Source organism: Grus americana, chromosome 15 (assembly GCF_028858705.1).
Source record: "Grus americana isolate bGruAme1 chromosome 15, bGruAme1.mat, whole genome shotgun sequence".
NCBI classification, from domain to species: Eukaryota; Metazoa; Chordata; class Aves; order Gruiformes; family Gruidae; genus Grus; species Grus americana.
Window position 1 is genome coordinate 1,582,573 of NC_072866.1, and position 27,939 is coordinate 1,610,511.

Genomic DNA, 27,939 nt, shown 5'->3' on the forward strand with positions numbered 1-27,939 from the left:
CGGGGGGGGGGATGTCACGGTTGACCCTGCACATTTTGGGGGCGTCCGGCCCCGCCAGAGCCCCTTTCCGGACTGGAACTGGGAGCGCTGGGCTGCGCCAAAACCCTCCTGGAAGCCGGGGAGCGCCAGGGCGGGGGAGGAGGCAGGCAGGGGGCAGGCAGGGGGCAGGCAGGAGGCGGTGCAGCCCGGCCCCCGCCTCCCCGCCCGGCCCGGCCCGGTGGCGGTGCAGAGGCTGCGGGCGGCGGCGGGGGAAGAGCAGGCGGAGCGCGGCGGGCGCCGTGCCGGGGACGCGATGCACTCGCTCTTCAGGAAACGCAACAAAGGGAAATACAGCCCCTCCGTGCAGAAGAAGAGGTGAGTGTCCCGGGACCCGGACAGCCCCGCTCCTCCCGGGCCAAGCAGCGCCGCGATCCCGGGGGCTCCTGTCCCGCAGCATCCCCTCCCGGCGCCGGGGCTTGGCGGAGCCTGGGCACCCCCCGAGGTGTGGGCACCCCCCGAGGTATGGGCACCCCCCGGGGTGTCAGCTCCTCTCCGAGCTGGGTCCGCACCTCTTGTGCCGGGTGGGGGCACAGAGATGGTTTTTCCCCAGTCCCCTGCAGCAGCGGCAGCTCCGGGGAGCAGGTCCTTCGGCTTCCCAGGCGTGTGCTGGATTAGATCTTAGGGGACAAAAAGTCTTGCAGTCCTCAGCCTTCACCCACTTGTTGCGTCAGGACTGAGTATTCAGTCGATCGTCTTTTGCTCAGCTCTTTCTGTCGTGGGGGGACAGGATTCAGTTGTACTGGTCATAAAAAAGAAAAAAAAAAGCAGCGTGTTGAATGCACCCCATGAAAGGTCTCTGTTAAAAGGGAAAAAATATAAAAATCCATGCCCAGGAAGGCTTGGCCCCTCTCCAGGCTGCGGGAGGCATTGCCGCAGGAGGGGGGCTGGAGAGCAGGCAGCCCCCAGCCCCTGCCTGCACAGGGCAGGTGGCACAGGGGACGCTTTTCCCAAGAGGTGGATGTTCGGATGGATGCAGAAGCGCATCCTGCATTTCCCAGAGGAGCTGCAGGGGCTCCGGAGCACCTGGAGCGGGACGGCTGGTGCAGATTTGAGCCCAGACAGTTTGTTCGTCCCTCTCCATCCCTCTCCAGAGGCACCTACCCGGGGTGGTGGGCTCAGAGCAGCCACCCTGTTCCCAGAAATCCTCCTTTGGGAAGGAAACTGAGGAGCTGGCACAGGCACTGAGGTGCTTCGAGGGCCCAGAAAGGGACTGGTCAGCCCAGAAAGCGCCGACAGCTTTCCAGGCTGGGGGAGCCCCTCGCTGGTCCCTGCCCGCGGGTGCGGTGCTGTGGCGTGTAGGAGGGGTGCTCCCCCGAGAGGGGAGGGTGCTGCCCCGCCACAGTGGGTGCTCAGGCTTATGGTATTTGCTGAGTTCCCTCTGCTTGGGCTGAAGGCTCCAGCTTCAGCCCTGGGGACGGGCTCCCCCCCCCCAGCAGCCCGGCTGGCTCAGCAGGGCCGCCCAGGCTTCTGCTCCCAAAGCTCGGGGCATGCTCTGCTGCCAGCTCCTGCCCTGGGAAGGGCTGGCAGGAGGAGGCAGGGGTGGCACAGAGCCCCCCCCCGAGGCTCAGCATGCACCTCCCTGATGGCCCCAGCGTTTCCCACGGTCAGAGGATGGTGTAAATACCCGGCTGCATTTCGAGTCTTCGGGGGTGTTAGGGGAAGGATGAAAATGAGACACACCACGCCTGGCTTGACAGCTCAAGACTCTGGGCAGCATCAGGGTGTCGGGAGGCAGGAGGAGACAGACCTGCTCTGCGCTGGGTACCCCCCGCGATCCCCATCCTGGGGCCGCAGCCAGGGTCCCCATTGCTGCGGTCAGAGCCCTGCCAGCGCTGGGTACCCCGTGCTCGCGTCATCCGATGGTGGATGGGGCTCGGGAAGACGGTCTTCCCTCCACCGCCCTGCCCGCCAGCCCAGCTGGCTCTGGGCAGGTGCCAAAGCACCTCGAAAGGCTGCGGGCCAGGCTGAAATCTTTATTTTGCTGGCTGGCTGGTGACGGCTGAGGAAGCAGTGCAGGGCTGTGGCCTCGGGCCACCCTCCCTCCCTGCGCCCCGGCTGTCCGCGCACACCTCGGGGAGGGCTGTGCTCATTAGCCCCAATTTGTTAATTCCTGCGTTGGAGTTTACAAACATCTGCGAATCCAGGGAACACTCCCACCGTGTGGAAATAGCCCCACCATCGAGATGGGGAAGCCGGTGCCGGACCGGTTAAGCAACTTGCCGGAGGATTGCAAAGAAGCGAGGAGCTCCTGCCACCCCAGCCCCTGCTCCAGGCGCTGCCAGGCTCCCAGCCGGCTCCCGCCCAGTTTTGCTGCCAGAAAAACAGAGCAACGCTGCTAAAATCAACCGACCGCCCCCGCCATAAACAAGGATGGAGATTTCAACACCGTGTACAGCCCAGCCTCGTCCTGCGCTTCGGCGAGGCTGCAGAGCTGGGGCGCAGGGGCTGCGACTCAGATGAGGGTTTAGTGCTAAGGTGCCATGGGTGACCGAGCCTTCAAAGCACAGCGGTGACAGGACAATAACCGAGCACCGGTTTGGCAAGCGTGCAAGAGTGCTGGAATGTTTCCTGCAAGCAATGAGGAGCCGGGGCTACAAGCTCGGCTGATTTCGGTAGGGGTTGCCCAGGAAACGCTGTCCTGGAGCAGGTTGTAGCCTGACAAGGAGCCGCTGTGAGTCTTGGTGGCTTCTTCAGCCTTGGGATGAGCCCTTCCCATGATGGGGGCATCTCGATGAGCAGCACCGGACACTCAAGATCTCTGCGAGTCGGTGCAGCTCAAGCCAGGCACTGTACTTTGCCCACAGACAGCACTCTCTCTCTCCCTGGATGCAGGCAGCCACCCTTCCCCAACCCCAAACTGGCCCTTCAGCCTCCCATCCAAAGTGCCTTGAAGCGTATGGGCTTCAAGCAGCTCCCCTGCCTACCCCCGAGCTGCCCGCAGCCTGCCCGGGACCCGGGGGGTGAGAGGTTGGGGTGGGCAGCGCCAGGTTGCCCCACTCCATCCCCGCTGCCGTGCCAGGGCTGCAGCTCCCCACGGGAGCCAAACCCCTCCCCAAATGAGGAAGGAGCCATTTGTGGCAACTGCCTCCATGTCTTGAGGCCGGTCGGGCCCACGCTAGCGTTGGTACGGAGGAAAGGAGCCTGCTTTGAAGCTCTAAGAGGGCAACGGTGGGGAAAGAAGAGGAGCTGCATTAAATCCTGCAAAACCATGACTGTTTGAAGATGACTCGGTGCCAGGTCCTTGGCCTGCTGCAGCTCATCTGTCCTCGGCAACACCGTTGGGAGTTGGAGCGTGCCGGCCACACGCTGTGCCGTGGCTTGGCTGGAGGAAAACCACGGCGACGGTCTGTGCTGGGCACCCTGGACCATCCTCCTCCTCCTCCTCCTCCATCCAGCTCCTAACGCCACGCGCAGCACCGGTGCTTACTTTACCCCCAGCGTGCAGGTGATGCTCCTCAACGGGTTTTAGTTTTCTGATGCACAAATGAGCAGGACCAGGGTCCAAGTCTCTCCTTAGGGATATCTGCTGCAGCTCTGGCTTGGGCTTGTGGTCTCCAAGCTCAGCAGCCAGCCCTGTCCAACCCCAGGCACGTCAGTAGGTGAGTGGGCATCTCCCTGCCTTGCCTGGGGATTGTGGATGATGATGATGATTTTGTCTCATGGACTTGGTTGCTTTGTGCTCTTCTTGCTCACCCCATCCCAGTAGCCCTGGGATTCTGCTGGGACTGGCCATGGCTACTGTTGTTAGCACATCATGTGTGTGTGTCCCTAGAAGGGAAGGCAGAAGCCTTGAATAGGGACGTAGTATGGGGGAAAACCATCACCCTCCTTCCCCGTTATCTTCACCAAACACTTGCCACGCTCAGAAAACAGGAGGCTGGTTTCTCTCTTAGAAAGTCCAGGCTTGGGAGGTAGAAAACACAGGTCAGCCTTGAGAAGCCGCTGCTGAAACTCACCCTCCTGCCAGCAGGAAAGATGATGTTCATCCTTGGGATCCCCTGGTGAAAGCATCCATCCAGGGGGGCTCCCAGCCCTGGAGACCCTTAATGGTGTCAGGGGACCCCATCCCCACCTGAGAGGGGGTGCAGGCAGTGGGGGGAGAAGCGGGGAGGGCTCTGCCTGCGGGGCTGGCACCCATTTCTAGAGGCTGTTTGGTAGGGCTGGAGTCAGCATGAAGGACCAGACAGCAGGTGAGTCAGGGGAGCCGCTCTGTATTTACGGCGGAGCAAGCCTCACCATCGCCCGCCCTATTTCTGCTTTAATTTCCATGCACATTACAATAATATATCACCATTACTACGAGGGAAGATAAATATAATTGAAGTGAGCTGGACTAAGCACAGCAACCCTGCTGTCCAGCTACGCCCTACCCTGGGTAGCTTGACGGCACGCTGCTCCGAAGTTTTGAGCCAGATCTTAATCTCTCCCAAACCTGAATTACACTAGCCATAGCCCAGCCCTTTTTTCTTCCACTCTGCCACAGTTTCACTCCAGTCTCGTTATAAGCGGCACAAGGGAATATTATGCGGTGGTAGCTGAAGCTCGGGAAGCTTTAAGGGCATTTACAGTTCTTTACGGGGCTTTATAGAGGATTTGTGCAGTTTAAGTCCCTCCTGAAGTCTGGTCTCCAGCAGCAGTGCTCGCCTGGGCATGTTTTTTATGAAACCTGCATAAATGGAAATTAAATGGAGATGTTGTTGAGAGTAGCAGCAGGTGGTCAGTGCCTGATGCACCGTCTGTGCATCCCCGCAGCGGGATGCGGTAAGCAGGACCAGGATCTGTGCTTGGCCTCCATCCTCAACTGACTCACTTGTCCCTGGTTGAGCGGTCCCACCTGTGGAGAAGCTCCTGGCACGGGAAGGTCTCCCAGCAGGAGAGCAGGGGCACGGCCAGCATCACTGAGCGGGGGGACGGAGCAGGACAGAGCCATTAACCCTCCCAGCAAGGCTCTGATACAGGGGACAGGTTCCCAGCAAGAACCTTCCCAGGGACTGCGGGCAGCCGGAGCGGTCAAACCTCCAGGAGTATCTGTTTGAACGTCCTCGCTTGGGGGAGATTACTGAAATAGCCTCCTTGTTTGGGGAAAAAAGGAGACTGAGAAATCAAAGGGATTTCCTACCACCTGCCCACAAGAGCAAAGCCAGGGCGTGAACCTGCAGAAATCCCGGAGATGCCGGCCTCGGGGAAGATTGCTCCAAAAAGTGCTCTTATCAGTGAGGGTGCAAAAAGAAAAAAAATAGGAATAGAGTAAAAAAGTCCAGGTTTTAGCAGCAAGTTTCCGTATCACAATAATTGTCATCGTGTTTGTCTGTTGAGAACCTCTCTTCAAAAAAAAAAAAAAAAAAACAACCAACAAAACCCAAACCACAACCGAAACCCTAAGAAAAACCCCCAAACCCTAAGAAAATCCTAAGCCCCTCTGAAACAAAGCATCACCTGAGGTCAGAATTGTGGTGCGTGGATGAAGTGAAGTCTGCCACAGAGCAGCTGCCTCCTCCCAGCTGGGAGAAACCTGAAAAACCCCTCCTGTTCCTCACGGGAACGATCTCGGATCCTCCACGCCAGCCAGGCGATGCTACGGCTGCTCAGGGCAGCGTTGGAAGGAAACAACACTTCTGCCGAGCACAGCTTTTCACGAGTGATATCATTTTTTCCTTCCCGATTAGAAAACGTTAAAAGTTCTCCAGAAATGGCAAAGCCAGTTTTTCCAGGCGCTCCCACCCCCCCCTTTCATTTTTCAAACAAAGACTTATCTATTTCAGCAGAAAAGCTCTCCATTTCCCTTCCCTCTGCCGGAGCCTCGCAAGGGCCGTGTCCCGGGCACCTCTGCTCCTGCCTCCGCTCATTCTCGCACGCGCTGCCCTTCCTAGCTGGGCTGCGGCCAAATCCTGCCCCCCACCCTCCTGCCTGTTTTTTTGGCCGCCGCAGCCCTTTGCCTTACCCTGCCCGCAGCTCCGCTCCGAAGCCCGCACGCACCCGCGGCTCTTCCCAGCAGCTTCCCGAAAGAGCGATCTCCCGCAAATCCCAGCCGCACGCCTTTCCCGGGCTGTGCCGAGGTTTCCTCGACGCTTCGCTCGTCACCTTGTGCTTCTCGTGCGCCTTCCTCCTCTCGGCAGACAAAGGCTGGGGGGAAGGCAGCCTCCGCCGTCCCCCGGCACGGAGATTTCGGCCAGGCTTCAGCTTTCCCAGCCGATCCCTTTGGCGCTTGTCATCCAGACAGATGCAGGGATCGCGCTCGTCCTCACGTTGCGTTAACACAGACCCAGCTGCGGCGGGGAGAGGAAGGTTCTTCACAGGGCTGATCGTCTCCTGTTGGGGATGCCCGGGGTGGTTGGTTAAGTGGCACAGAAGTGCTAAGTATGCGGACAGAAATACAGAAATAACAGAGATGTTTTAAGAGCGAATAAGATCTCTCTTTTTTTTTTTTCTGTATTTATTTCTGCACACTTAACTATTTCTGCATTTCAGGCGGCAGTTGGGGGGAGCTGGAGCGCACACCAACCTCGCCGGTCACAGCTGGGCACAGGATGGGGTGCAGAGGAGCGGCTCCCCCGACGCTGCGGCGGCCGGTTTGAGATCCAGCTCCCAGGGCAGGTTTTTATTAGATTTCCCTGTACCAAAACCTCAGCCGGTGACAGTCACCCGCTCCGCCGGTGACTCTCACATAAATCGCAGAGGTGGAGAGAGCAAACAGCTCTTCTTGTGTGCGTCAGGAAAGCCGCGGCTGAGCGGCAGAGCCGTGCCCACGTTATACCCGAGCATGTCCTTGCTTGCTCCGAGCAAGCTCTGCGTTTCCTTCTCCCTGGTCACCCAGATACTGCACATCAAAGCGGTGGTTTCTGGATTCCCGGGCAAACCGTCCTCTCCAACGCTGGCAGGGTGCAGGCAGCCCCGGCTCGGTGGTGGGTGATTAACGGGGGGTGATTAGAGCTCGTGGCTCAGAGCCAGGGGAAGAGTGGGGAGAAGGGGACGAGGGGGTGCATCCTCGCCCGGACACATCATCCCCGTTCCGAACGAGCCTGGCTGTCCCAGCAGCAGCAGCGCAGCCATGGAGGATGCTCCCGACAAAGCCGGTACCCGAGTAGGATGGTCAGGGCCGGGGCGTTGCACTCGCCGGTTCCCAGCACCTGCGATCAGTTTTGCTGATGCAAAGCGAGCACAAAGGCTGGGCAGAGGCTCCAGGCTCGGCTCTGCTAGACCAGGTCAGCAGCAACAGCTTGGGAAGCCATGGCTGAAACGCTGCGTTGCCGCAGATCCCAAATAATCCCTGCCTTAATTTTATTTCCCCCATAAAATGTAGAAGCTTCAATCAAAACCAGAACTAGAAAAGCCCCAAAACCTCTTCTGCTTTTTGGGATGGTTTTTCCATCCATACTACAGATCCACTGCAAACCTGAAGATTCATCCATGGACTTGCTGGAAAACACCAAGACCAAGGTAGGGAATGCAGCAACAAGCCCTGCCAGCTCTTCCCGAGCCCTGTTCAGCTCCCGGCTAGCGCAGCAAAGCATCCCGAGCTCCCACCTGGATAATCAGCCTCTCCTGCCCTCAAAGCTCGGGTGGCCTCCAGTTCATCCTTGAGAGGTGAGGAAGGCTCCTTGGTGGTTGCAAGCTTTCCCAGGATGCAGGAGACGCCGGCTCTGAGTAACCCTCATCTGAAGGCACACAGACGCGCGCAGCGCATTTTAGTTGCCCAGCTTCAAACCACTCACTCTCATCTGACGTTTTCCGTGGTTCACATGGGAGGATGTGCATGAGAAGAAAGCCCAAGTGGATTTTGAAGCTTCTGCCATTGCAGCAGGATCCAGCCACCCACATCCATCTCCCGGTGACCCAGGCACCCTCCAGCTGTGATCATTGAACAGAAACCCAGGCTCATCCTTGCAATTACTGCAACCAGCCGCATGACTCGCAACGACCCCTTGGTTTGCTCTTCTGCTGATGCGAGAGGGCCGGTAATTACGGCAATCCCTCTGCTCATCAGGAGGTGCCAGGCAGGCAGCAGTGGCAGTGACAGACACAAACCACCAGCCGTGCCGAGTGCCATCCCGATGATGCAGCTTCTATAAAAAGAAAAAAAAAAAAAAATCAGTGTAAATCCTGCCCACGCCAGAACTTCCCGGGGAAGCGTGAACTTTTGTGGAGCTGTCAGACAGTGCCAGGCTCCTGCAGCCCGGAGCAGGGTTCGAGGTAGGGAGGGACAAGCCCAGAGCTGAGTTTTGTTTTGTTCTGCTGCACGGAAAGCGACAGCACGTGAGGCAGGCAGGAACGTGTCCTGGAGCTCGGCACCAGTGCCAGGAAGGAGGCTTGCCAGACCCGGGCTGGCCAAGCTTTTTCCCCCGGCACCTGCTTTGGAAAGGCAGCGAGCTGAGAACATCCCTGCTGGGGACTGCGTGCGGTCCCCGAGGTGCCAGGGCTGATGAGGCCATGTATTGCCCTCACCTGCAGCTGAGCACGGGCACGTGTCCGGGGAAGCCACTGCAAAGCCCTGGAAGAGGACTGCCTGGGTCGACCCGCCATTTCCACTCTCAGCTTTTGTCCCACCTCGCGCTGTCCTGGAGAAGCTCCCGTGGTCAGCCCCTGCCTCCTGAGGGACCTAGGTGCTGCAGGACCCCTCTCAGATCCGGGCTGACGGAGCTGCTGGACAAGGCTGTCCACCTGGCGACACAGGAGCCCTCCACGCCATGAGCACGCACGGTCGGGATGCTGGTGCTCCACCAGCTAACTCTGCTCTGCCCGCGCTTCAGCCTGTGCAGGAGGCGCACAACTCATCTACCAGCAGCTATAACAGCAATTAACACTTCCAAGATTAATTCTACCACCGCATAACGAGGTCATTAAGGCTCATTATCCCCACTCTATAGGTGGTTGGGATTAGAGCGAGCCAACCCTTGGCTTAATCCCACGTGGCCAAGCAGCCCGGCTGGGACATGAGCCCCAGCCTCGCCACCAACCTCGGCTCTATGAACCCTCCAGCTGCAGGGACTGTTGGGGAGCACACCCCGCTTTCTGCCTCCGGTCTGCAGAGCCGCGGGCATCACCTGGCACGCAGCCTGGCACACAGTCCTCCGGAGCTGGCCCTGGCGCGCTGCAACCTCTCCTTGCAGCCAAAGCGACAGCAAGAAGACGAGATGTTTAAAATAACCCCGGCGATGCAAAAGCCGCGTCACGGGTTGTTCTGACTCTGCTCTAGCTCAGCCGTCGCTGCAAATGGAGAGGCTTGGACCAGCGTCACCCTGGGAGCAAAAAATAGTGCCCAGCAAGAGACAAAGCACCAAAAGATAGATGCGACGTGTGCTATCCCATGCCTTTAGTTTAAATTGTGAATAACCCCTTGCAGGGCAAGGAAGCCCTGACCACGGCACGGAGTGGCACGGCAGGGGCTCCAGGGCAGGGCCGCGTCCCAAAGCGGGGTGCACGGAGGGCATGGGCAATGGCTTCAAACGGGTCACCTCGCCTGCGTGCGTGAGGTCCAGGCCCTCTCTGCTGCTCACACTCCTCCATCTCCGGGCAGGACTCCCCTCTCTCCCTGTCCCCTGCAAAGAGCTCTTTTCTTCCGTGCTCCGGGGCTGTGGGAAGCTCAGGCTCGCCTACAGCATCGCTCCTGTTCCCGCTCCGTCCCCACCCGCCACCCCCATCCTGGCAGAGCAGCCAAGTATTTTGGAAAGTGTTAGAAAGGCAGCAGTGAGTCAGGCGCAGCTGCAGTGCCTGGCAGGCTCGGCTGGCCCCTGGCCACCCCCCGGGGTCACGGCACCCCAAGGGCAGCCCTGGCAGCGGATTAGGGCTGTGGCCGTGTCTGCGGGGTGACGGGGCTCCCTCTTCCTGCTCTTTCTCCCCAGCATCTCCAGCAAAGAGCTGACCGAGCTCATAGAGCGCCTGCAGAAAAATGCCGACCAGGTGGAGAAAAACATCGTGGAGACCGACTCCCGAATGCAGAACGTAAGCGAGCCGCGGCCCCACGCACGCAGGCTCCTCCGAGCAGCCCTGTCCCCCCCCGGCTCCCTCCTCCACAGCCCTTCCCGCTCCACTGTGGTCCCACGCGCGTGCGGCCGCCCTGCCCTGCGTACCTGGGCTGCAATGATCCGTAACGGAGGGACGCGTGGGTTCCCTTGGGTCGTGGGAAGAAGGCAGGGGTGTGGGGGGGGGGACGTGTAACAGGCGATGGGGCCCCAAAATTCTTCCCTGCCCAGGGCAGAGTAGCACTGTGCAGAGCAGGGATGTGCATCCCTGGGTGCGTATCCCAGCAGGGATAGAGGAGAACGGGCCCAAACCATCCTCCTCTTCCCAAAGGGTATGGCACATCCCGAGGTGGCGCTGCCCCCCAGAGCCACAGCCCTTCCTCAGGGTTAACATAGGCGAGGGGAAACCAAAATACATCCCTAGGAGGACGTGAGACGGCAGAGCTGGTGCCCAGGGGCAGGGGGACCTCGCTCAGCCCTCTTGGGTACCGTTTATTTTCCCCGGTGACCCTTTCCCCCCCAGGACTTGCACAAGATCAAGGCATGCCAGCTAGCGCAGTACAAGGACCTGACGGCTCAGAAACTCACCGAGTCCGACAAGCTGCTCTACGTGCTGGATGGAGATGCAGCGATCGCCCGGCACATGAAGCACCCCCAGGGTGACATGATCACAGAAGAGTGAGTACCGGGGGGGGACACACCTGTCCCCACAGCCTTGCTGGGGGCAGGATGCTTCTCCAGGGGCTCTGCTCAGCTCCTGCCTGCAGGCACTACGGGCTCCTCCGCAGCCCAACCTGCACTGAGGTGCATAACCCGCAGCCACCCTCGGGCAGGCATCGAGCGAGAACGGCCGCACGCCCGCCGACGGCAGCTCCGCGCAAAGCGTGGCGATACCTGCCTGGCTCTTCCCCAGTGCCAGCCTGCACTGAGCTGGCGGCTGTGCTGAGCAGCCCTTGGCAGGGGACGGGTTCCCCGGGGAACCTTTGCTCTCTCCCTCCCTAGCCGATTGCACAACGCGGCTGCTGCCAGCCCCGCCTGGCAGCGCGGGGCTCGCTGAGGTCCCCTAAGGACAATCCTCCCCTCTCCATGGCAGGGGTGAGAGAGGATCACCTACCGCTACCGATGCTAATGCCGGCCCATGCCCACATCCTGCATCCCACCCTCGTCTTTTCCTTCCCGCAGCATCCGGCAGCTGAAGGAACGAGTGGCAAACTTGCGCGTGAAACACAACCAGATTTACAACTTCCCCCTGCAACACATTGAGCCCCAGGTCAACTGGTCAACGGTGATCGAGGAGAAACAGGTACCACGACAGGATCATCAGTGCCCCTGCCTGGCCAGCAGCACCAGCTGGGCAGCACCTCGTGCATCTCCCCACGGAGAAACAGGCTCCTGGAAACCTTCCTGGCTGCTCTATACCGGGAACAGCAAATAGCACAGGAAGGAGGTGGGGTACGGGGCAGCAGGAGAGGGCGCAGTGGTGATGGGACAAGGCCAGCTGCTGTGGCACCAGGGATCAGTGCTCGAAGCGGCACCGCCGGCAGCAGCCGGGCTCAGGGAGGAAAAGCTCTGGAGGGTTGGGGGGGCAGGTGAGCCAGCCTGGACTTCAGGGGATGGGCTCCTGCAGCTCAGCCGGCCCGTCGCCCTCCTGACGAGCTTGGGCAAACCTCTGCCCTTCTCCATCCGAGGACAGAGGCCATGCTCCCTCTCCAGGCAACATGCTCCAACACCCCACTGTCCTAAGAGTGAAAAAGCTTCTCCTTATACCCAGTCTGCGATCCCCCCATTGCAATTTAAGCCTATCATCTCTCGCCCTCCTACCACACACCACCTTGAGATCCTGGCTCTGTTTTCTCAGCAACCTTATGGGAAGGATGCTGTTAGGTGCCCCCAAAGCCTTCTCCTCCCCAGGCTGAACAAGCCTCAGCCTCTCCTTGCCTTGGCATCCCCAGTCACTGCCTGCTTTGGGCTCTACTCCATGGCCCTCACTCTTTATTTTATCCCACTCCCTACACTTTTCCAGTCAGAAAGGGGTTAAAAAACCCCCAAACTGGCTTTCCCATGGCTGCCCTCTGGCACGGCCAATTTCACCCACGTGCACGCTGCCAACGCTGGAGCCCAGCCAAGCCCAGCTCCGTGTCCACCTCCAAGAGGAGTTTCCTAGGTCTTAGCCACCACATCCCGTTCCCCCATCGCTAACCTCGACTCCTGTGCACTGCAGGACACGTTAAGCGGCAAGGGCTTTGGGACCGACCTGCCGCTGGTCAACAGCCAAGTAGAAGAACACAACATCTTCCACAATGAGGTCATGGCCATCGGCCCGCACATCACCAAGGAAGGCAACAAGGTCAGCTCTCCTGCCCCTCTCCCCGCTGCCCCACGGGGTGGGCCCTGTCCTGAGCCGCTGATGAAGGTGAGAGCATCCCACCATCCAAACTGCGACAGTCCAGACCAGGTTGGGTGGGTGCCTAGGTCCACGCCTAACCTCAGAGCCCAGCACTGCACACCAACCCTAGCTTTACAATGAGGCAAATCCCATAAACCCCACATCCCCCTCCATCGTCAAGCCCCCACCAGACCACCGCTCTCCAGAGACACGCTCCTAACTCTTGCCTTGCTTCTCCTCTGTTACCAGGAATACCAGGAATTCCAAGCCAAATACCAGAAGCTGCTGGTAAGAGACCCCCGGGATCCTGGGGGCAGAGCCCTTTTGCAAGGGTCCCTTGCCAGGGTGGCCAGGCACCCTTGGGGGACCCGTGAAGAGGAGTTTTGGGCTGAGCTCTCCCTCTGACCCTTCCCAGGCCGGCTCCCAGCAGCGGCAGCAGGATCTGAATTCCCTGCAGGACTACATGCAGCGCTGCACCAACAAGCTCTACTGGCTGGATCAGCAGGCGAAGGACAGGACCCATTACGACTGGAGCGACCACAACCTCGACTACCCCAGCCGGCGCCGCCAGTACGAGGTCCGTGCGATGCCTGGCCCTGTGTCAGCTGGGTGCTTTGCAGCAAGGGAGGTGGGCACGGAGCTGGGGAGCAAGCTGGTGGTTGGATGGGGGCAGGAAATGCCCCTTCCCCCCCCCGCCTCAGTTTCCCCCACTCCATCATGAAGCACTTTGAGATGTACAGATGATAGCGTGTGGATAGTAAGGTTAATCCTTCCCTCCTGACAGAAATAAAGCAATGAGGAAGCTTGACAGCTTCCTTGCTCTCCTTATCTCCCTTACCTCAGCATTTGCTTGGCAAGAGTCACATCTTCAGCAACATCTGCAAGGGAAGGGAAAGAGAAAACTGCCGTGGGGCACATCATGCTTTCTGCCTTGTGGAGCTGTTCAGGCCATTTCAGAGTAGCTCAGTCACAGGACGCAGCCAGGGTCCCCTCTCTTTGCATGGGGATCAGTACCTCGCCTCTTTCCATCTAGAACTTCATCCATCGGAAGCTGGAGGAGAAGGAAGAGGCCATCAACAAACTGCACGCAGATGGAGATCAGCTACTTGCCCAGAATCACCCCGGGAAGAACGCCATCGAGGTGAGCGTCAGGGATGGGCTCCAGCTTTCCCCACCTGCCCCAGAGCTTGGGGGAACTCGCCCAGCCCTTCTCCAGCATGGGACATGGTGCCAACACGACACTTTACTTCCCAAGATGCCAAGTGGGGAAAAAGTCTCCTTCACCTGCAAGTGTGAACACCTTCGGAGGAGCCGAGATAAACTTAAGTAGCTCTCCCCATCTTCCTCTTTCCTGTGGCGATTACCCTGTGCCTTCCTACAAAGGATAAAGTATGGTGGCAAGTTCCACCTTTGATGGAAGATGGACACAAGGCCACATGATTTGCCACCTCCTTCCACCCATCCCCACGCTCCCATTGGAGCATCCCAGCTTTAGACTAGCTCTCCAGTACTCCCATCCTAGCTTTGACCTGAGAGCATCTGGGTGGCTTCAGAGGCGGCCAAGGGGTTGTTTGCCTAAGATGGAAACAAGCACTTTCTGGTGGGCGACCCAGGCTCACCCCTAGCATGGGGCGTCCTACCAACGTCCACCTCCCACCCTTGTGTTGCAGGCTCACATTGAGGCAGTGCACGCCGACTGGAAGGAGTACCTCAACCTGCTGATCTGTGAGGAGAGCCACCTGAAGTTCATGGAGGACTTCCACAAGGTACCAGATCCCCAGGGGCAGCGAGACACTGTTTGCTCTGCACAGCCCACAGAGTAGGTGCTGGGTTGCAGGAGACCCCAGCAAACATACAAGCTCCTGCTGCTCTGGAAACAGGGTAAAAGATTTAGTCCTCTAGTCTACGGGGCTTTTAAGGCTAGGAGGACCAGTTTGAGCTGATAACGCAAGTCATAATTGCTCAAGCACCAAATGCAGTAATTTCCTGGCCGAAGCATAACTTGCAGAAAGCATCTGCTCTGGTGCCGAGGTTCAAGAGCCACAGTCCAACGTCGGCATCCTTGTCCACAGGACAGCGGAGGTATCGTGCAGAGGGACCTCACTCCCAAAACAAGGCATGGGGAGACCTTGCATGCTCCTCTTGAAAGCAGAACAGGTCCCAGTGGGGAAATTACACCTGCGGAAAGCAGAGTTGTCCCGCCGGGGAGCCCTGTGCAAGGGCTCAGCGCTCCAGCTGAGCTCGGCAGACAGATGTCTGATGGATAAATTACATCTGACAGCCAGGGAGGCTCTGCCGGGGAGCAGGTCGGGCTGGATTCCTCTCCCACAGCTTGGGCGTGTTGAGGACGTGATGAATCTGTTGCCAAAGCTGAACCATGGTGCCCAGCCCAAGCAGTGCCTTTTGTGGGTATCTGCCAGAATAACTGCCCCGGGGGGGGGAGGCTTGTGTGTGGAAGGGCTTGGGTCTACCTTCTCCTTGGCACTGGCAATGGAGACACCATGCACTGTCGTGATGCTGTCCAAGTGAAACAGAATTGAGGGTGGGGAAAGGTGGGATTCAACAACTCTGCAGGAGAAGACCATGGAATAAGCCGTGTCTGGTTGTCTTTCCCCTAGCTCTGCTGTCCTGAGCATGGAAAACATTGATTCCTCACCTTTCTCCATGCACTTCGGGGTGTCCAGATGTCCATCATAGCTCCTGGTGGCTGTCCCTGCTCTAGGCAGCATGAGGATCAGGGTGCCGGGTTGGGTCTGCTCCATGTTTCAGGGGGACTCTCTCTTACCAGAGACTTTGCCTTTCTGCAGTTTCAGAAGGACACTAAGGATGCCCAGGAGCTCTTGAAGAAGGTGGATACAGACCTGGACCAAAAATTCAGCCCAGAGTTCAAGGACAGATACCAGCTCGAGTCTCTCCTCCGGGAGCTGGATGTGAGTATTGGTGCCCGCAGGACCACAGGGGAGGCAGCAGCAGGAGCCAGCGTCCCTGTGGCACCGACGGAGGGATATCCCTGCCGGTGCAGGCATCTAGCCCAGCTTTCTCCATGCCTGGCCTTCACCCCACTCTTCCTTCCCCTCTAGCTAGAGATTGCCTCTCCCATAGCAACGTAATTGCTCACTGGGCTGGTTTTTATTTGTTCTCTCATTGAGTTAGTGCTCATTAAGGGCGGGAGCATAATTAGACCTGCTGCCAGAGGAGGTTGTGGAACTTGCTGTGCTGCCGAGAGCTGGGCTGTGAGAGCTCCCACTTGGGAAGGGCTGTGCTGAGCCGCTGGCCCAGCCCAAGCCCAAGCATGCTGCAGCAGGCCCAGATGATGCACGTGTCCTGGGACAGCTGATAGCTCTTTCCGAGAGCTGTCCCTCTCCTCCCATGTGCTCCTTCCCACTCAACGTTGTGGGATACCCACCTGCAGAGCAACGGATGCAGAGCCTTTTCACAGGGTTCTGATTAGAGCCATTACCTGGGAATGGGGCTATCCATCAACATGCAGCCAGGCAGATGTGGACCATACACCAGAGAAGGTCTATTACTGCCCAGTGGCTAGTGCCAAGGCTTGGCAACTCCCGGGCACAGTCCCGGTCCTCAGCCTGGCTGCAAATGTAGGCAGGAGAGTGCAGGAGCATTTGGTGTGGTAACACAATGGCCGTGGAGCAGGACGCAGGAACCATTTTCACTACCATAAGCAAGGAAAGAAGCCACAGTCTCTGTCCCGGCAGCGTGGGTACAAGCTCCTCCCCAGCTGGCAGAGCCCAGGAGCTCGTTCTTCCCACGTTTCCCTTACTGGTTTTGGTCGTTACCCTGTGCCAGGACCAGGAGAAGGCCTTGGACAAGTACGAGGAGGTGGTGAAGTCCCTGCAGGAACGCAGCCAGCACATCCTGCCCCTGCGGTACCGCCGCGAGATGCCGCTCCAGCCCGTCCCCGTGGAGGCTCTCTGCGAATACGAAGGCGAGCAGGTAACACCTCCCTCATCCCATGGGCACCCAGAGGTGCTGCTGGGAACCGTCTCCTCGGGGGGCACTGAGGATGGAAGAGGCACCTGGAGAAGGAGCAGTTTTTGCCAGTGCCCGAGCAGCGACATCTCCCGTGGCGGGGATAAAGCGAAGGTTGTGCTTGCTCTGATGGGAAAGCAGGTTCTGCAGCTCGGGAGGAGCAGGGCAGGAAGGGTCTGGGGGAGACGCAGCCTCCGTCCGCCCTGCGGACAGCGTGCCTATCACACACCCTTCGGGAGGTTGCGACACCCCAGGTCTGGCACGTTCCCACGCTCCCTGCGCTGGGACAGAGATGTCCAGGCATGTTTCTGATCAAAGAAACTCACCCCACCATCACCGGTGCAGTCCCGGCGGCCGCACCGGCATCCCCACCACCCCGCTATCAGCCTTTGCAGGACCGAGTAGCTGAGCGAGGGGATGGGACAGCAACGCCAACAGACACCGCGGGAGCGGCGGGGGCCTGGAAAGGAACGAGCAGCTCCGGCTGACTCAGCCTCTCCGAAAAGGAAAGCCACAGCACAGCCTCGGGAACGCCTGCTCATCTCTGCCCTAGTGGGAATTTGCTTGCCGTGGCTGTTGCAAGAGGAGGAGGCATGGCTTCATACCTGGAGGCTCAGGGGAGGGAGGAGCAGGCACATGAGTTTTTGGCAAGCAGCAGACACTTGGGAGAAGCGAGAGGGTGCCGAGAGGAAGGATTGGGGTTTATGCCGGTCCTGCCTCCCCACAAGCGCGGCTCCCCGGGGCTGCCGGCGTGGGGCAGGGCGGGTGGTGTTTCCTGACCTGCTGCTGTGACCGGTTCCTGTCCCCCAGGGCCAGATAAGCCGAGGAGCCCACTACACCCTGCAGAAGAACAGCGGAGACGTTTGGGAAGTGGCAGACAGCTCCGGAGACAAGATCAGCGCCCCGGGGGTCTGCTTCATGATCCCGCCGCCTGACCCAGAAGCAATAGCGCTGGCAGACCAGTACGTGCCCCCCGGCCTGCCGTGCCAGACCCCCCGCTGCCCCAGCAGCCTTCACCAGCCCCAGCCCCAGCATCTGGCAGCGCTGATGGGGGGCTCCTGCCCCGATTCCTGCAGCGAAGCCTCAGGCTTCCTCCAGGAGGGATTCCTGCACCCTCCTGCTTGCAAACAAGATCCCACCTGGCAAAGCGGGGCCAGCTCAGAGCCATCCAGGTCCCCCCCTCCTTTGGGGGCCCTGCCCATCCCTCCCTCAGCAGGCAGGTACCTGCCTTTGCTGCCTCTCACCCGTCCGGTGAGGACACTGCTCTACCCCTTTGCCAACGCGGGGTGAAGGTGCCTCTCCCCCACTCACATCGTGGCTGGTGCAAAGGGCCAGGTCCCGTGGGCCCCTCCAGAGCGGCACGTCGTTCCTGGAGCAGCGCCGGGATGGGCGACGGAGGGGCTGACTCTGACCTCATGCCTGCGCTGTCCCGTTTTGCAGAATCGCTGATCACTATGTGAACGTGAAGGAGAAGACAGCCAACTGCAAGAACGTCCTCCAGCAGCGCTACGAGGGGCTGAAGGCAGACAGCATTGGAGGTTTGCCCCTTCCCAAGCACGAAAAGACTTCTGTAGCCTTGAACTTAGGTGGTGGCCCATCTTGGGGAAGCTCTTGGTGACATCTCCCCATCTCCCAAGGGTCCTGGGGACAATGGTGTTGGGATGCACGTGGGGGCAGAACAGCCAGGCTGCAGCAGGGAGGGCTCGGGGAGTGGAGGGGGACACGGGCTTTGCACTCCCCCCTGGGACTGAGCCTGGACCCAGCTGGCTCTAACCTGGTCCCCCCTCATTATCCAGATGCTGCGTCGGTTCGGGGGCGCCAGCTTCTGGCAGGGCTGGAGAAAGTGAACAGCGACCTGGACAAGCAGGAGAAAGCAATTACAGCAAACCTCCGTCCGCCGCTGGAGCAGAGCCGGGCTGTGCAGGACAGCACCGAGCGCTCCAAGGACCTGAAGGTACAGGGCTGCAGAAGCAGACAAGATGGTGCCATACAGGGACCACGCTCCCAGGGGGACTCCAGGGTGGTCTGCAGTACGCTGGGTGCTGTAAGTGTTTCCGGAGCCCAGCAGCATGCGGGCACGGAGTGATGCTTACAGCTGGCTGCTGCTCCCAGTGGAGATTCAAGTTTTGATCCTGCCCCTATTCTGAGCACAACAGGGATGTTAACTTTGCTACCACCATCACCAGCTTAGAAAGGAGCAGGAAAACACTTATGTTCCAGGGCACTGTTTCTCCTTGTTGACCTGCTCCGCTAGACTCCGGTGGTGGTAGCATCCTGCTCCTTTCCTCTCCTTCAGACACCTAATTAAGCCAGGCTCCGTGCCACAAGCCTCCCTTGGTTTAGGAGGAAGTTCTGGTTACATCACCTGCTGAGGGCTGTGTCAAAATCCAAAGGCCACCACAAGCGAAAGCAAATTGCTCCAACTGCCTGCAGCGCTTTGACGTCCAGGCAAGAATTCATCCATCAGGCTGCAGAGCTCAGCGATCCAGATGAGTCCAGTACATTTCTGGCAGAGCTAGAGCTGGTGGGAACCACTCCCCAGCCAGAGTTTCCTTGCTAAGGGCTAGCTAGCCTTCCCCAGAAGAGATACAAGTCAACAGAAAGTCAACAGAAAAATATCCTTCTGTCCCCTAAAGGGCTGGAAAGGCACCTGCCATCAAACACAAGTCCTCAGCCCTGACCTCCCTTCTCACACTGGACAGCCAAGGGTCAGCTCCTCTGTCACGTAGCCACGAGGTCTTAGTTCAGTTGCTCAAAGGTTTTGTTCCTACTGCAGAACATCACCAATGAGGTCCGTCGCATTGAACCGGAGAAAATGAGGAAGATCCAGGAGTGTGAGGTCTTCATCGAATCTGTGCCGAACACTGGCAGCGCCACCTTGGTAAAGAACAAGGTGGAGAATACCAACAAGAAGTACGACCGCGTGGTCCAGCTGCTCAGTGCTGCCCAAGAGAAGTAAGTCATGGCTTACGTCACGGCTTGAGCCCCGCATAACACAAAAGGTGGGTGCAGGTGTGCTTAAACAGCTTTCCTCTTGTGTCCATGCAGAGTTGAGGTGGCCACACACCTCGAGAGGAGCCTCCAACAAGGCAGAGACCTGCTGTCTACCTATGAGAACAAACTGGTCACAGATGACACGGTTCCAGAGGATTTGCGGGTGGTAGACCGTAAGAAAGAAGAGCTGCTGGTAAGTGTTGTCTCCAGCCAGTTTTCTACCCTATTGACACACTTCACATACAAAGCAGCTTTCCAAAAGCTGGGGTAATTGCTGCTCAACTCACAAGCTTGAATCAGTTGGAAAAGGGATGGCCTCCCCCAGCTGGAGAGAAGACCTCATGTTAACTGCAGGGATCTCCACCTACTTTAACTGCAAGCCGTTTTTGTCCTCAAGCCAGAAAGCAAAGGCCACTTGAATACTTGTGGTTTGACGAAAGGACTAATGGAGAAGTGAAGGATAAAGTGGTCTGGGAAACCCAATGCAGAGGTCCGATATACATGAACAAGATGGACCTAGCAAGCCTTTGAGAACAGTTATCACTAGGAAAAGCTACTGACCAAAACTGGCAATCCTTCTGCTATAGAAAAGCCAAGAACTGGCTAGGCCAGAGTTTTATGTCCTCCTTCAGCTTTTCCATCAAGTCCCCAAGTTCAGACTAGCATGCAGAAGCTTTCACAGCTCCTTCTGGAGCTGCTGCACTGGCAGGAACGGGGTTCAAGGCTTGCATGAGGTGCACCAAATATTTTGCACATAGTATGCCTGCTTTTAAAGATTAACAGGTGGAGAAGGGAGCAAGAGCCAGCTTTTCTCCCTGTCAGGTTTACTAGATGTCTCTGCTTATGATGCAAGCCTTTAACTTGCTTTTCTCCACAACCTGTAGCACTACTGCAGCTCAGCCGTTCCTTAGCATCTTCTGCAGCTCCAGTGCAGTAGCTGGAGTTGATGGGGAACAGTAACAAAAGTCCAGCACATGCACAACCCCAGAGAATCCCCCTCTCTTGCTTTTCCCGCAGGCCATGGGCACTGAGCTCCAATCCAAGAGGTTCCTGCTCAATGAAGCAGAGCAGAACTTGCTAAGGACGAAGACGTGCTCCAACACCTTGGCCAGCAAGTTCCAGGAGCACTGCCCCGACATCGAACGGCAGGAAGCCGAGCTCTACAAACTCAACCAGCGCTTCAACAACCTCAGCAAGCAAATCGACCACAGGTAAGGCTCTAGGACAGGATCTAGCTAGGACTGGATCAGCCTGGAGAGCTGGGATATTTACAGCAGAGTTGGAACCACACTGAATCTGGAAGAGGCGTAACGCTGTCATGGGAATGAGCAGAGAGGTCCAAGAGAGAGAGGTTCCTGGCGTGCACTGGCTGGGTAGATCTGGGCAGTCTTTAGGATTAAGTGCTCTTGCAACAGAGATGGGGACTTTGGCAAGAGCAACTGCACCGGCTGCCATGGAACATCTGCCTCTGCCTGGATCATGTCGTGCCTTGCACCTTCTTGTCTCGCTAAAGGGTTAGGTCCACTCTTCACCACCCTGAAGTTGCCCCATGACCCCTTTCTCCTCTGATTTCTGCTGACATTTATACTCACCAGGTAGCACCAATTCCCATAGAAGACTCTCCCAGAGAGGAGACAAGCCAGAGAACAACTCTGGCTCAGATCTGTGTCTTTAGGGAGCAGGGGAAGCGGGGTCAGGTTGAGGTATTTGCAGAAGACACAAGAGATGTGACAGTACTGAAGCTGAGCTGATTTCCCCTACAGAACGCAGACTTTGCAGAAAGCGAAAAGCGCCTATTCCAACTACCGCGCCAACTACGACAAAGTCAACCAGTTCCTGTGCAACATACCTAACTACGAGCCGCAGGAGACCGACAACATCCAGCAAGTGGAAATGAAGCTGAAGAACCAAGCGGTAATTCTTTCTGAGCATGCCCTGGGCTCCACAGGGAGAGGAGAAGTAACAACACTGAAAGATAAGGAATAGAACTTAGCTCCTGAACAAAAAATAGAGAAATATAAGTAGTTATTAGCTTTATTTATTTTTACACTGTAAGGTCCCAGCATCCTGCCTGTGCCTCGTTTACACGCAGCAGGGCAGCTTGAGAAGGTTGTCATTCTCGGTGTTGTCATTTTAATGGCAACCCTCAAAAAGGCTGAACGATGCATTTGGATTTTGTGTTCCCTTTGACATGTATCTCTGTGCATCCCAGGCGCTCCTCAGTGACATTGCAAGCAAGGAACAGGAGGTGCAGAAGGTGTCCACCACAGCTCAGCAATACCAGCAGGCCGTGAAGGTGAGGGCTGCAATTCTGCCAGTGGGAGACCTTTAACATAGAATCAGAGAATGGTTTGGGTTGGGAGGGACCTTTAAAGCTCACCTAGTCCAACCCCTCTGCAGTGAGCAGGGACACCCTCCACTAGCCCAGGCTGCCCAAAGCCCCATCCAACCTGGCCTTGAACACTGCCAGGGAGCCAGGGGCAGCCACAGCTTCTCTGGGCACCCTGTGCCAGGGCCTCAGCACCCTCACAGGGAAGAATTTCTGCCTCACATCTCATCTCCATCTCCCCTCCTGCAGCTTCAGGCCATTCCCCTTGGCCTGTCACTCCCTGCCCTTGTCACCAGCCCCTCTCCAGCTTTCCTGGAGCCCCTGCAGGGACTGGAAGGGGCTCTAAGGTCTCCCCGGAGCCTTCTCTTCTCCAGGCTGAACAAGCCCAACTCTCTCAGCCTGTCTCCATAGCAGAGGTGCTCCAGCCCTCGCATCATCTCCGTGGCCTCCTCTGGACTCGCTCCAACAGCTCCATGTCCTTCTTGTGCTGGGGACCCCTGAGCTGGACGCAGTACTGCAGGGGGGGTCTCACCAGAGCGGAGCAGAGGGGCAGAATCACCTGTATCGTGCATGGAGCCACCTAAAGAAAGCCTAGTGCCCTTGCTCAGTCAACTGATGAGCTAAAACCAGGTTCTGTCTGCTCCAATATTGACATCATGTGACCATTAGCATGGCAAGGGGCTCAGATTTATTGTCCGTGAAAGGAGGGTTTCCACTCTAAGCCCAGCATTGGTAAGGTAACTGGAAGGTCAGCAGATGCAGGCAGCTGTGCTGTTATGGTCCTGGGGCAGTACCCAACTCAGAACCTGTTAGGAGGTTCTGCCAACAGCACTCCACATCCCACCATCCTCAGCAGCTCACCTAACACACAGGTCAAGGGATGATGTCATTAAAGCCAGGGTTTAGGAGGGGCCTGTGCATGAAGGGGACCCAGAAATCTCACTTCCCTCCTGGGAACTTCTTCCCACAGGACTATGAGTTGGAAGCAGAGAAGCTACGGTCCATCCTCGACCTAGAGAATGGCCGGAACGGGTACATGAGCAAGAAGGCCAGGCTCCAGTCTCCAGCCGCGAAAGTGAAAGAGGAGGTAAACAGGGGTGGCCTATGGCGAGCTAAAGCAGATGACAGCTTATGGGACCAAAGGGGATTTTGCAAACAATTGTTTTACTGTCAGCTGCCTCAGCCCTGGAGGGGACCACAAGGGGAGGGCAGGAAAGGATTTTTCATCGTTCTTAAGCCATCAATTTTTTAGGACTAGGCTGGCCAGAATGAGAGGGGGGAAATACCAGATTTAGCATTTCCTTTCTGAAAGGGGAAGAAAAGCCAAAATCCTGAAAACTTTTCCGCTCGCCAGACTTTTCAAACAGAGAGTGAGATTGCACCACCAAAGACCGTATGCTAGAGAGAAGTACTTACAGCAAGAGTAGGCCACAGGCTACTTATTTATGGAGGATCTGCTTGCTACCTGCCTCAAACTCATCCTGCACATCAAGGCGGGAAGAAGCGTCCACCTGGTTCTTCCTTGGCTGCATCTCTTTTTGCATATCTCGAGTAGGAAACACACAGTATGACCATGAGTGTGTGTGTGCATGAGAATCCCTCTTCCTCCCCCAAAGCTTGGCAGATCACCGCTATAGGTTTTTAGAAGAGCACCCTGCGTTACTTCTTTAAGGCTTGTTGTTTCTATTCAGCAAGTCTTGACCCTGGTTCCACCACCTCTTCTCAACGCACTTTTGTTCCGTAGGAAGCTGTTCTGGCCGCCAGGTTCACCGAAGTAAACGCTGTGAACAAACAGAGGCTGCAGAACCTGGAGTTTGCTCAGAGCCTCCTGCGGCAGGTAAGCCATCACCGGGAGCAACGTGATAGTAAAGTACAGTCATGTAAATACTACGCACGTGTGCCTTAGCTATTACAAGCTGGACTGGAAACAAATCTAGCTAGTGTTTCATGCCTCCAAAAATCATTAACTGGCAGGCACTTAAAGCAGGTAGACAACCCCTCTGTGTTTCCCAGTCCCATCTCCCACTCACCCTAGGAAGCTCCACATTATTTTTAACACTTCTTTTGCCAAACCCATACCAGAATTCACGTCCCTCGTGGCTAAAAGCTTTGTTTTGACAGCCACAGGCATCGCAGAAAGCATTTCTCAGGCTGCGAATCCACAGAGCAATTCAGGAGAAGCCCGTTTGCAAATATCCCGTTGAGCGTTCGCAACAGGCAACCGCCATAAACCAAACCCGACATCCTCCTGTCATTTTGTCACGGGAGGCACTGAAAATAAGCACCAAAAGTATGATTATTTGGGGGTTTTTGACTACACGTTCTTTTTTTCAACAACAGCAACCAGAGGTTCAAGTGACACAAGACTTTGTCCAGACCAAAAAATCCGTGAGGCCTGTGGAAGAAGTCTGGAAGTTGAAGAAAGAGCTTGAGGATGAGACTCAGCGTCGGCAACAGCTAGAAGCAGAGATCAAAGCCATTCAGAACAACATTGTCCACCTGCAAAACCAGAAGCCCCAAGAAACTGTCATTAAGAAAGAACTGCTGAAGAAAGTACCTGACCCTCAGCTGGAGGAGAGCTTCCACAAGCTGCAGCAAAACCTAGCAGAAGAGCAACGCAAGAACCAGGTGCTCCAGGATGAGCTGGAGGCTCTTAAAGTCAGGCTACGTGTTTTGGAGCACGAGAAGAAGGAAGGAGGGCAGGAGTATATCGTGAAAGAGGTACTGCGTATTGAACAAGATAAGGCTCAAGCTGATGAAATCCTGAAGCTCAAAGAAGAACTGGAAGAGCTTAGGAGGCAGGAAGGAACCAGAGAGAATGAAGTCATCCTTTTACGCCAACAAATTGCTGTGCTGTCCAGCGAGAAGAACAAAGAGCAGGAGAAGATAACGGAGAAGGAGGTGCTGAAGCTGCAGAACGATCCCCAGCTGGAGATGGAATTCCGGATGTTGCAAGAGAACAAGCAGAGGGAGAGCGCCCTTCGGCAGAAGCACGAGGAAGAGCTCAGCTTCCTCCAGGACAAGCTCAAACGTCTTGAGAAGGAACGGGCCATCGCTGAGGGCAAAATTACTGTCAAGGAGGTGCTGAAGGTAGAGAAAGACTTAGCCATTGAGAGAGAGGTGAATGAGCTCCGGCGCCAGTACGAAGATGAGAAGTCCAAGGGTCGTTCCAACGAGCGGGAAAAGGCTGAGCTGCTCAGGAAGATCCAGCTGCTGGAGGAAGAGAATGCCAAGGTGGTCGTCCAGGAGAAAGTGCGTGAGATTGTGCGCCCAGATCCCAAGGCTGAAAATGAAGTCGCCAACCTTCGTTTGGAGCTGGTAGAGCAGGAGAGGAGATACCGAGGTGGTGACGAACAGCTGAAGAGCTGCCAGAATGAGCTGGCTGCTCTGAGGAATAGAGGGCCACTGGTAGAAGTCAAAGAAGTCATTAAGGAGGTCATTAAGTACAAGAATGACCCAGAAACTGAGAAGGAGCTGCAGCGACTCCGGGAGGAAATCATTGAGAGGACAGGAGCAATTGAAAGAGCTGACCTTGAGATCTACCAGCTGAAACAAGAGATACAAGCTTTGAAAGATACCAAACCTCAAGTGCATACGAAGGAAGTTGTTCAAGAAATTCTACAGTTTCGGGAAGACCCCAAAACTAGAGAGGAGGTAGAGTCTCTGAGAGTGCAACTAGCAGATGAACAGATGAAACACATTGACCTGGAGAGGGAGAGGCTACTCCAAGAAGAGAAAGTAAGACAGAAGGAGGAAGAACTTTCCCAGGTGAAAGAGAAAGTGGTCCAACAGGAAGTAGTGAAGTACGAGCAAGATCCGGCCTTGAAAGCTGAAGTCAACTCCTTCTCTCAGAGCATTGAGAGTGAGCTGAAGCAAATTGATTGCCTCCGTGAAGAACTCCGCAAGCTGCAGAGGAGGCGGTCTGAGCTAGAGCGTCAGCTAGAAGAACTCGAGAAAGAGAGACAGGCCCGCAGAGAGGCTGAACTGGAGGTGCAGAGGCTGAAGATTAGGTTGAATGAGTTAGAAGAACAGGAGAGGGAGACAACAGAACGAGTGACTGTGAAACAGAAAGTGATCCTTCAGCAAGATCCCCAGCAAGAGAAGGAGCACTCCCTCCTCAAGCTGGAGCTAGAAGAAGAGAAGCACCGGAGACAAGTCTTGCAAACTGAATTAGAAGCCCTGAGAAAGAAGCTCCTTTCTTTGGAGAAGATGGAGGTCAAAGAGAAAGTGGTCTTTTCAGAGAGTGTCCAAGTGGACAAAGGAGACACGGAGTATGAGATTCAAAAGCTGAAGAGTAATCTGGAGGAAGAAAGTAGGCGTAAGAGGGAGCTAGATGCAGATATCAACCGCCTCGAAACCAGGCTGTCTGAGGTGGAATTCAACAACTCCAAGTCATCAAAGGAATTAGACTTATTAAGGGAGGAAAACCACAAACTACACCTTGAGAAACAGAACCTGCTGATGGAAACAAGGAGACTGCAGTCAGAGATTGAACTCACAGCAACAGAAGCTCGGGATTTGAGAAACATGACCCATGTGGACAGTGGAATAAACCTGGACTCCAGATTCCAAGCTTTGGAAAGAGAGTTAGATGATCTGAAGCAGTTATCCAGAGAAAAAGACGCAGAGATTGAGCAACTCCAGAATCGCCTCAAGACAGTGGCTATCAAGAGGGAACAAAGAGAGAACCACCTGAGGCGCTCCATTGTGGTTATCGACCCTGACACTGGAAAAGAAATGTCTCCGGAGGAAGCTCATGTGTTCGGCCTCATCGAATGGAGCCTGTTTGTCAAACTGAAGAGTCAGGAATGTGACTGGGAGGAGATCTCCATAAAGGGTCCCAACGGGGAATCATCTGTGATCCTCGACAGAAAGTCTGGTAGAGAGTTCTCAATTGAGGATGCCTTGAAGAGTGGAAGGCTAACCATGGCTCAGTACAACAGTTACCTCAACAAGGAGATGTCGATCCAGGAGTTGGCAGTCTTGGTGTCCGGAAGTAATTACACAGCGCTCCCTCCACTTTAGAAACTTTTCTTAAGAGCAGCTAGGCAGAGCTGCACCACTTGTTAGACTACCAGATCACTGCAAATCCTTGCCCTCCTTTGCGTCTTCCAAAATGCTAAAGTCTCTGCCCCAGCCATGCTACAAAGCCACACTGCTTGCTGTCATACACTGCAGAAAAGCACCACCAGTAGTGGAACGCACATTTGTCAGGACTACAGCAAAACCTTCTCGCCCTCTCCACCCCTACCTAAATCACTCAACCTAACAAAAAACAAGCCAAAAAGCCTTACGACAGTGAAGTACCTGAAGTCCAAAGACTCAGTAGAACGTGCAGTTTCCTCAACATATACTCACGTAGTCACATAAAAAGCCGTACACAGCAGTCATTAGAGAGACCGAAGGTGAAGATGACTCCGAGGTGACCAGCAGGAGCTGGTGACGTCAGCTGCATGTTGGTAAGCCAGACAGTTTCATCGCAGACAACTGACTAAATGATGGGATCGTCCTCTGAGAAAACCAGCTCTGTAAAAACAAAGGTGTGCTACACATCTCAATTCAGTATCACCGCATTAATACCTAAACACCATCATTTTGTTCACCTACGTGCCTGCGCTGCTGGGGAAAGAGCGAAGCAGATGTAATTCGATGGCGTCAGCCGTAGATCCAGGAGGAGCAGTCGTACACCACAGAAGGTCACCAAGAAGTACGTGAAGAGACGGCAGTATTGCCAAACACAAGAGGGTAGTGTAAAGCATGCAACCGTAACCAAACGCAGAGTGCCTTCGAAACTCAGTTAGCTTACCTCATGGTTAAAAGCCATTTGTGCTGGTATTTTACTGGATGGAGAGACATGCAGCTACATGGTTCATTTACTTGTGTAAGGGAATGGGAAATAGAGGGGAATTCTATTTATAGTACAAAATAAAAATGCAGTGGTTCCAATCAGAAGTTGGGTTTTCTTTATTAATTATGGCAGTCTCTTCATCTTTGGCTTTACAGAAAGATGCCATTTCAGAATGAAAGTTAAAAATAAGGCTGTTCGTTTTAGCTGTTGACTCATTTCCAAGAGGGAAATTGCTGGAGCAGCATTAGAGCTGGGATTAATGAGCAGCATTAGATGGGAGCAAACTGCACTAATGAATGGGAATGCAGCTGCAGGAAAACCAGGAATTACGCTGGGAGTGTGCCAGGAGCTTCCAGAGCTAGAGCACGTTCTTTTTCTTTTTCCCAAATTTCAG

At 56.1% G+C, this 27,939-nt stretch overlaps 1 protein-coding gene across 1 annotated transcript; it reads left to right on the forward strand.

Annotated features, from left to right (window-relative positions):
* The first annotated feature begins 224 nt into the window (after window positions 1-224).
* On the forward strand, window positions 225-27,643 carry PPL (periplakin). Its single transcript, XM_054843484.1, has 22 exons — window positions 225-354; window positions 9,879-9,978; window positions 10,522-10,676; window positions 11,181-11,301; window positions 12,220-12,345; window positions 12,634-12,672; window positions 12,800-12,961; window positions 13,418-13,525; window positions 14,055-14,150; window positions 15,192-15,314; window positions 16,192-16,338; window positions 17,185-17,336; window positions 17,815-17,912; window positions 18,171-18,328; window positions 19,151-19,329; window positions 19,423-19,561; window positions 20,386-20,579; window positions 21,132-21,282; window positions 21,581-21,664; window positions 22,668-22,784; window positions 23,442-23,534; window positions 24,038-27,643. Exons 1-22 carry the CDS (start codon window positions 293-295, stop codon window positions 26,720-26,722), a joined length of 5,289 nt encoding a protein of 1,762 aa, XP_054699459.1. The 5' UTR covers window positions 225-292; the 3' UTR covers window positions 26,723-27,643.
* The last annotated feature ends 296 nt before the right edge of the window (window positions 27,644-27,939 follow it).